The sequence below is a fragment of the Apostichopus japonicus genome, chromosome 14 (assembly GCF_037975245.1).
Source record: "Apostichopus japonicus isolate 1M-3 chromosome 14, ASM3797524v1, whole genome shotgun sequence".
NCBI lineage: Eukaryota > Metazoa > Echinodermata > Holothuroidea > Aspidochirotida > Stichopodidae > Apostichopus > Apostichopus japonicus.
Genome location: NC_092574.1, coordinates 17,177,382 through 17,187,021, shown reverse-complemented (window position 1 = coordinate 17,187,021; position 9,640 = coordinate 17,177,382). Strand labels below are relative to the sequence as shown.

Sequence of the window (9,640 nt, the reverse complement as noted above, 5' to 3'; positions counted from 1 at the left end):
ATGGACTGAGAAAGATCAATCCGAAAATCGGAGTGTCACCGGTTTAGAAGTGTTTTTGTTGTCATCATTCTTCCTCTATCCTTCTAACGTCAACTAGTCAATGGGTGTAAAAAAAAATCACGCTGATTTCGTTTCCGAGTTGAGGCTGACTTTGTATAGAGTTTAGAACTACTTCTGATATTCTCCCCTCCCACATCCACCCTACGTACATAGTAATTAGGCCCTATCATGCATATGCATTAGCTAATGACGTACCGATGCATGTGTAAGCCAACACAATACTTGAGAGCACCGAGCTGGCTATACAGCCTTGAACTGCTCTCGTAGCGCCGATATCTGCATGCGGTAACCGTATATGCACAAGTATTGTGTACAGTATATAACAGTGAAAGGGACGTATACGCGTAAAGAGTTGCCGGTGCGCAGGTCATCGCTATATAATGCACGCGCTCGACATATAATGTAACGCCTTGTATATTACTATGGAAGACGAAAATAAATTCCGGTAAATGCTAGTGCGTATAACACGTGAGCTTTTGCGTCATATGTCCTGGTAACTTAGCGACTTACACAAAACATTTAACGCGCATATCACGCAAGTTTGTTCAATATGCAATTTGATTGGTCACCTGGGCTGTGTGACGACATACGTTATACCTGAATACATTATTCCTCGGTAACACAGCAACCCCTATATCATTAGTTGACTAGTTCAGCATTAATACGCATCGCATTGCAATCTACGCTACTAAAGCTTACTTCTATTGGATAAATTCCTTGAATGATTCGCTTCACTTCAATCCTTGGAGCGATCTTCCTCCTGTTATTGGCGGTGGGACCGCGAGGTTCTGCTGCCATAACTGTCCCTGACGTGTGCTTACGTGTCACTCCGGATGGGATTAGGATTCGTCTCGAGTTGAAACCATCGTTGAACGCAACCAGTAACCTCCACAAGGTGAGAGTAACTTCAACTTCCGGTCAATGTTTGTATGCAAAGTAGGTTAGGTCTTGTTGGGAGGGGACGGGAGGCGCCTGCTCTGCAAGATAATTTACAATTGTTTTCAGCTTACACATGTTTAAGTGCATGTTATTCATGCTGTTTGTAAGTAGGTCCCTTTCATCGTATTTAAGCCTAAGTTGGTTCCACAAGGAAAGCCAGGCAGTCCCTTAATATTGATATATTTAATGCTGTTGATTTGCATAATCTCTTTATTTACTGTACGCAATTAGCATTATCATATAAGTTTATATTATCATTATTATCATGCACTGTTATGTTATCGTTGTGTCCTTTACATTTTCATCACGTAATTCAATGTGATCATCGTTTACTTACACAGTATCATCGTGCCTTTGTATATTATAACCGTTGAATTATATATCATTATCATCATTTGTTTTCATTATCCTTTTGGCGTTCCATACATCATTGCCGCCTCTTGTGCCTTACTAAAGATAAAGCCGTAGAGATATGGAGTTGGATATACACACCTTATTTCAAACTCATTATGTTAGCAGTATTTCCCCCAAATATGCTAGATAGTCAAGAAATAGTCACTAAGGTACAAACTTGAACTGTTCAAGCAAGCATTGCATTTACTATTATAACAATTAAGTCTGAAATGCTATTTTAATATCTGGGAGTAATTTTAAAGGTCAGAACCCTCCCCCCCCCCACCCTCCCAAAAAAGTAACTTTTGAAAGTTTTAGACTTATAACTTTTAACACGATATACTTTTGAGGCCAGCCTTTATATATTACGTTCCATCGCTTATACATTTAGTTCAACAATATGTAAACAATAAGGAACGTTGATGAATTATCGATTGATAATGTTACACAATCAAGCATGGAAGTAATTGTATTTCATGAGTAAGTCATCCATAATTATTTTCTTAAATTTTATCAACATTTTTGGATACGTTTGCAACAGTTGTTTATATATTGCATGAAGGTAAGCGTGTGTGGGTTGGGGAGGGGAGAGGTAATGTGGGTTAGGGTTCTTCAAAGGTATAGATGGGAACGAATGATAAGGCCATATATGAGTGCAAATGGTACCACGTGTTTGTATAATGGCTATCAGTATGTCAGTTAATTATGTTTCTCTTGTATATCGTATCTTGAATCAGTGTAGGTAACCGTGCAAAACGCCTATCAAGAAAGTTACCTGAGCCATTGTTTATTCAAGTAAAAAGTCCAACTTGGTTCATTGACTCCATCCGTTGTGACTGTGTGGTGAAACGTGGGGAGTGGGGGGGGGGGGCGGTAGAAGGAGAACGAGGATGGGATATAGCTTGATTTTATTCTTGTGTATACTCACTAATGTAACGTTAATAACGTTCGTTCGTTTGTCTGTTCAATAATTCATCCATCCTTCTTCTCTTCATCCATATATCCATCTATCCTTTATTCACTTCATTCATTCATTCATTCATTCATTCATTCACTCCCTCACTTCTTTACCCACTAATATGTACAATCTCATTTATTCATTCATTCATTCATTCACTCATGCATTCATTCATTTCATTTTCTGACACCAGGCCATTATTTTATTTTTTCATTACTTCCTTCGTTCATTCATCGGTCTGTGCGTTCATTTTTCCGTTCATTTATTATTACATCCATCCTTTCTTCCATTCATCCATATATCCATCCGTCCATTGTTCTATTCACTTTATTCATTCATTCATTCACTCACTCACTCACTCACTCACTCACTCACTCACTCACTCACTCACTCACTCACTCACTCACTCACTCACTCACTCACTCACTCACTCACTCACTCACTCACTCACTCACTCACTCACTCACTCACTCACTCACTCACTCACTCACTCACTCACTCACTCACTCACTCACTCACTCACTCACTCACTCACTCACTCATTCATTCATTCACTCACTCATTCATTCTTTCATTCATTTTCTGACACAATAGGACATTACTTTATTTTTTCATTACTTCCTTCCTTCGTTCATTCATCGGTTTGTGCGTTCATTTTTACCGTTCATTGATAGATACACCCATGCATCCTTACATTCATCCATATATGCATCCATTGTTTTATTCACTTCATTCTTTCACTCACTCACTCACTCATTCATTTCATTTTCTGATACTAGGCCATTACTTTATTGCTTTACTTCCTTCGTCCATTCATCGGTTTGTGTGTTCATTTGTCCGTTCATTGATAGATACACCCATCCTTCCTTCTATTCATCCATGTATGCATCCATTGTTCTATTCACTTCATTCTTTTACTCACTCACTCACTCACTCACTCACTCACTCACTCACTCACTCACTCACTCACTCACTCACTCACTCACTAATTCATTCATTTTCTGACATCAGGCCTTGGACCTTACGAATGTGAGATGTTGCAACGATCCTCGTAAGACATGTTCCCCTCCTCGACCTCTGGCTATCTCCTTTGACAATGTTCTATCTCTTGTTCAGTATCCCATCAGACCAACGTCGGTAGGTCTTTATACTCTTTCAATCGTTTCTATCCAGCCAAACTGTTATACATCTATATAACTTTCAAAAAAGTCAATCTCCCTTGTAATATATCTAATCTCTATGCTTTTCATATGTACTATATTTTAGTAGCACTGCGCTATTTTAGGATTTATATACAAATGCACAAACTTATCGTTCCTTAAGAAATGTCTGGATGGAGGGTGAGCTAGCGCGCCCTTGTAGGGCGAGGGGCGGGGGGGGGGGCATGGGGTGGTGCCTAATGGCCTTTTATTATGTTCAATCACTCAATTTCTTTGTAATTATTAGCACTGTAGACATTTTTGTTGTTGCTCGTTGCTTCATCTTTTTTTCACCCTTATTCACCTAAATCCTAAGATTGTAACCAACAGTATATTTCTTAACATTTCGGTAAGAGGATGGGGCTGGGACTTAGTAAATGTGGTTATCATCCTTAATATTCGTGACTGATAGCGTACTATGATTCATTGTATTTTGGTAGATGGCGGTCAACAACAGAATGAATTCGGATTTTGATTTCCGGCATGATCTGTGGTACGTATAAAGTTACGAATATGAGTATGTGCTTAAAGTGCAATAGTTGCAGTACACCTGAGACATTACTGTGGTTTGCTTTGCCCATCCCAACCACTCACCCACCTACCACGCCCCTTCATACCCCTTCAATCACGAACGCTATAAGAGGAATTTAAAACTGATATCGAATTTTTGGGCATTTTAAAATTATCTACAATAACAAATTAACTGCTCTTGCACTTAAAATAGATTTTATACTAATTTTATGATTTGAATGTAGTCTTGGCAATGTTCTTGCCTGTCGATTACGATTCTATCCAAGAAACTCTCCCTTGTTCCCCAACACTGACCCGGAACCCTTATTGTATTTACTGGCATGAATTCACAATGTATAGGCCATCATTTCAAGAAAAATACATATCGATATGCTCGCTTCATCATATACCGGCCCTTACCAAATAGATATCAATTTATCAGCTTATATTTATATGTTAGAAAAAGAGAAATTTTGCCAGTCTGTCATATTCTTCATTTTCGTTTCTGTTATTAAACTTCTTGCTTTAATTCTTTCTCTTCTCCCCCCCCCCCCCTCCTCCCCCATCAGGTATTCTCTTTATGAGTTTGAACAGCCATTCCTGAATCAATCCTTTGACCTCCGCTTGACCCTTGACCTACCCGACGCTGGTGCTCTGGACGTTTTTGCCCAACTAGATTTGAAACACAAATTTAGGACTGTAAAACAAGCTGAGGTAGGTTTGGGTTGTGCGACCCGATACAATATGCGGGGTTTGAAGGTAATATCCCATAACAACGAATGGTGAGGTCAGCCTGAATAGTTCCACATACCAGTAATAAGAACTGTAATTTGTTATTTGAGAAAATCCTGAATTTTCTTTTGTTTTTAATCTGTTTTATTTTATTCCTAAATTGCTAAATTTTCCACAGAAATGATTCTAAATATCGATCAGATTGAAGTATATACTACACTTTATTTTCTTACTACTAATATGTTATATCCCTTTTATATGAAAATTTCTCTACGGTTCCTATACATACAGATACTTTAAAAAAAATAGAGATGTACTGCACTATGGCCATAACACACGTGATAGTCACATGACCACATTCATGATTTAGAATGGTCAGGCTTGATATGGCTTAATAGTGCTTTTATCGTGACATTTCTTCTTTAACCATTTCAATTGTTAGACAATTACGTCAGTGAGAATGCGTCCACGGCCACCACTTGGTGAAGACTTCATCAGGACCAACCAGTTTCTGCTAGTTCCAGAGATGGCTGTTGATGACAACGAACATAGACAAATAACAGTGAGAGTGGAAATATGTTATTATATTTATTACTCAGACCTGCAAATTGTACTACATGTTCTTTTCTTTTTCTTTACATTTCATTTTAATAGGAGACTGACAAAATAGGTAAAGAATATCTGGGGACGAGGGAATGTGGTGGGGTGGGGGGGGGGCAGCAGGTGATAAGTTGAAACAGCTCAATCGGAACCGGAAAGTTGAGTTGAGGCGAAGACATGTGGACTTCACATTATTACGTGAAAACCGTAAACCAGTTAAGTCGGGATAAAATCTTACTGGTAACTGGGCGCTGATAAACGTCTTCCCTGCATCTATTGGAGTAAGATACAATTATACAATTAATTGTTTGAAATAACTCTTTCGCTCGCTTATGACTATAGTCTACAATATGGACATGGGACATGTCGGGAATAAAGAGGGAATAGGGGAGGGGTGGGTTTGGGAGGGTAGGATTGCCGAAGTTCGCGACAATATGGGTACATTTGTCAGTATAGGCCATATCTTGGAATTGATTACAAGAAGGATTCTCTACGCTAGATTTTTATTAATCGCTATTCAGGCTGACCAAAAGGAGTACTTGGTTCTCATCCAGTCACCGACCAACGATATCACTGACGACCCGAATTACTTTGACGAGAAATCTCAGTGCTATATTGATGTCGACCAGCTCCCGAAACAACCATGCATGCACTCTACCAGCTTACACCGCAGTAAAATCTCTCATGACGTGTTTAGTGAGAGTAAGGTATGACGTCATTGCTTTATATAGCCTAATGAACTCACCACATAACTTGACCTAAATATTCAGATAAAGCAAGTTTAATCAGCACTTTATGTAATAATATTATGCTTTATAACCAATAGCTTCTCAAAAAAACATTTTTAAACCTCTTTCTACTTAATCAGTCGACGCAGTGCACTCTAAGCTCTTCTCAAGGAACACTGAACGACCCACAGTCCATCTCACGTGACCAAAAAGCTGTTGCATTCAACACACAAGAGTCGATCTTCCTTTCTATATCCATCGAATTTGGAAGTGGAAACAAGATCTCGCTAGCTGAGTTACCAAATGAGATTCGGGCACAGACCAAGATTCTGGCTGTATTGATTCGCAATACGATGGGGGCATCTGTCAACTACATGTTAGACAATCTCATGCACGTCATATGGAGCTGCATCGCTACAATCAGTCGAGAAGTTGATCTCCAAGTCCAACGTTTACTGGCGAATCTCGAATTGCACAAAGCAAAGTGGTCAGCTATCGTCGATGGTTATTACACCTTGAAGGATCGTCTCTATTACGTCATTTATGCCTTTGACCTATATGTATCTACCATCAAATACATCGCTCACATCTTGGCACCATGGGTAGACTTGTGGTTATCCTTTGTTGATATGATTACCATTCATGTCGATGAGTTGTCAGCTTTCGTTCATAGCTTCTGTTATTTCGACCGGATTCCAATCGAGAAATCAATATATCATCGATGGAATACGACTTGGTCAACAGTTACTAGTATTGAACCTGACATGGAGACTTATCAACTGAAGGACGCCCTCTATGACATCAACAGAACCATCCTACTGTCTGCTCTCGCCAACAGTGTTATTGGTAGGTTTATTTCTTAAATTCCAGATTTAATGTGGTTTCTTTTTATTGAAGGAGCGGTCGGGGAGGGGGGGGGGGTTCTATTATTGATGAAAGAAGACACACACTTTACATGTCGTGAGTACATGTTTTGGTATTTTTCCATCTCGATTTAGAGGTGGAGTGACAATAACCTATTGAGATTTGGAGAAGGAACTGGTCATCGTTCTTTCAAAGGAAATTGGCCAAGTCTCCATCGTCACGTGTTTATAGCCTATACGGAAGATGGCCATGCTGACATTGAAATACTTCTTTTGTCTTTCTTCAGGTTTAATGTCCATCATAAGCCTGCTACTGTGCCTCAAACTAACTGCAACCAGGGACTGCTCTCAACCATCTGGACGAGTTTCTTGCATTGATGTGGTCGTTTCTGCGACTAACAACACTGCCTCCGTTGACTTTGGTAAGATTATTAACAAAATTAAACTAACAAGAATAATTCAGGCGCGGATCCATGGACCCATCGACCCACACAAATAATTTAGAGTAGTTATTAGAACCCAGGGTAGGCATGTAGACCTAATTTATAGAACATTCATATTTCACGTTTCCAACGTTATTTTATCTTGGGAAGGCCACACACCACCACATGCATGGCAGTCGGCTTCGACGACCTCAGGGCCACAACCACTCCATTCCAAAATATTGGATCCACCCCTGGAATTATGGTGTAGCCTACTAAATAAAGTAGTTCAGACCTTCAACATTGGTCAACCTAACTGCGAGAATTTTTTTGTTGATTTTATGTAAATGAGCTCATTCATGAAGTTAAATAATGAGATGGCGTGATATCATGCCAAAAGTTAATAAATAAGGCTGCTAGTACTGATACCGCGATAGTAGAACTTTTGATAGTTTCTGAATTACTTTTACTACTTATAGTCCATCCTAGTGTCCACATGCCGTTTTGCATTTATAAAAAGGAAACAATTTTTATTTTAAATTTGGTAGACACCGACAAAACCGGCGACACAGACACCGAAGAAACCGAGATATTTGTCACTCCCCTGCTTACACCGCGAAACTCATCTTCGTCAACTGGTGTAGAGGTTACATGCAGGATGAAGGTCTTTCTCAAAAAGTCTGCCTCTGAGGGTTGGCTCAGTCATCTGATGAAATCGAAAGACAGTGATGATATGTTGGACAGATGTCTGTCGGAACGTGACGTCACTCTCAGCAAGTATGGCAAGAAGACACAGAGGTAATATAGAAATGTGATGGCACGATAAAGGGATGACGACAGGGTGGGGAGGGTTAAACCCAAAGGTTCCCAAATAGGTATAGATGCACATCAAATCATTGGCTCACTAAATTAATATATTATATATTCAAGATACCAACCACACTAAAGCCTACCACACACAGCTCCTATAAAGAAGTCTTACAAAACCCTCTATAACTCGACTGTCGGGACCAAGCTGTCGATATTCGTCAAGACCCATTGTGGTTTAACTTGGGAAGCGTGAAGCTTGCTCTTGTGTGGATTGGGGGTTGGGGGGGGGGGTTAGGAATGGGTTGTTTGTCACCGAATTTCTGTAATTGTGCATGTTGCAGTAGTTAGTGAGCTGGAAATGTGTTAAAATAAAAGCATTTCGTGTTGGAAATAATCCCTCATTCCTCGTTTTCCTCCTTCTGTGTATCAGATTCCACTGAACGTGTTTTCTTAATTGATTCTGCGCATAACGAACCTGTACCTTTTCTTGTAGATCCACCATAAGTGCGAGCTACATAACATCTCTACTCCGTGACGATGACGTCAGCAGTGCCTCTGGATCGGAGATGAGCAGCAATGAGACCATCTCGACTTACCTATCAGACGATTATGACGGTTCTCTTACATCAGCCGACTTCTCATCTCACAGTCTCTCGTCCTCTTCAGCCTCCTCCGACAGCCTCGCATCCTCATCCACTGCTTCCTCCATCAGCTTGCCTCCTTCTGCCGTTTCCATCAATGAGGCAACACTGGCCAATGGTGACGCCGCTAACATCCAACTGGACGAGCCCACTCCTGCCGTCTCTGAATGTATCGCTCACATTGGCGACGACATCGCCGAAACCGTCAACATCGACATGCCATTGAATGATTGCGATCTTCACAACGAGATAACCGAACAACTAACGGGTACCGGAAATCTTCCAAACGGTCTCTTCTACCCGAATCTCGAAGAAACATTGCTTTTCCTTTCTCTTACATTGTTTAAAAATCATTTTTTCTATTGAGTGTCATGTTACATTTTTTTATTTTTTTTCCAAAACCTAAAACTTATTAATCATTTTTTTATCTAAAATTTATTTACCAAAAAATTTATTTACCAAAAATTTATTTACTAAAAATTTATTTAACAAAAATTTATTTACTAAAAATTTATTTACCAAAAATTTATTTACCAAAAATTTATTTACCAAAAATTTATTTACCAAAATTTATTAACCAAAATTTTTTTGTATCAGTCTGCTATAAATAAATTAATAAAAACTGTGTCGTTTCTTGTTTTTTTTTCTCTTGTATTTTGTTCTCATGAATTTGTGCGGCTTCATCTCCTTTTATTGCTCCCTATGCCCTCTTGACCTAATTTTATAATGATTAAAGGCAAAAGTAAATCTACAATGCACGTAAAGGCGCCCACCACTTACAGGCG

At 39.3% G+C, this 9,640-nt stretch overlaps 1 protein-coding gene across 2 annotated transcripts; it reads left to right on the top strand.

Moving 5' to 3' along the window:
* Window positions 1–686: 686 nt before the first annotated feature.
* On the top strand, window positions 687–9,285 carry LOC139979901 (uncharacterized). Of its 2 annotated transcripts, XM_071991112.1 has the most exons (10): window positions 689–955; window positions 3,362–3,487; window positions 3,990–4,042; window positions 4,629–4,773; window positions 5,234–5,353; window positions 5,913–6,098; window positions 6,260–6,965; window positions 7,270–7,404; window positions 7,953–8,202; window positions 8,708–9,280. In XM_071991112.1, the coding sequence occupies exons 1-10, from the start codon at window positions 782–784 to the stop codon at window positions 9,219–9,221; spliced, it is 2,409 nt and encodes an 802-aa protein (XP_071847213.1). In that variant the 5' UTR covers window positions 689–781; the 3' UTR covers window positions 9,222–9,280. The 2 variants fall into 2 exon arrangements, with proteins under 2 accessions (XP_071847214.1, XP_071847213.1); XM_071991113.1 differs by lacking the exon at window positions 3,362–3,487 and having other exon boundaries at window positions 687–955; window positions 8,708–9,285.
* Window positions 9,286–9,640: the final 355 nt, after the last annotated feature.

Bases quoted from the DNA above. Each gene is read 5' to 3' on its own strand.
- LOC139979901 (XM_071991112.1), top strand. From the start codon at position 782: ATGATTCGCTTCACTTCAATCCTTGGAGCGATCTTCCTCCTGTTATTG. The intron at 956-3,361 runs GTGAGAGTAACT...TTCTGACATCAG, and splicing joins CAACCAGTAACCTCCACAAG to GCCTTGGACCTTACGAATGT. The intron at 6,966-7,269 runs GTAGGTTTATTT...GTCTTTCTTCAG, and splicing joins TCTCGCCAACAGTGTTATTG to GTTTAATGTCCATCATAAGC.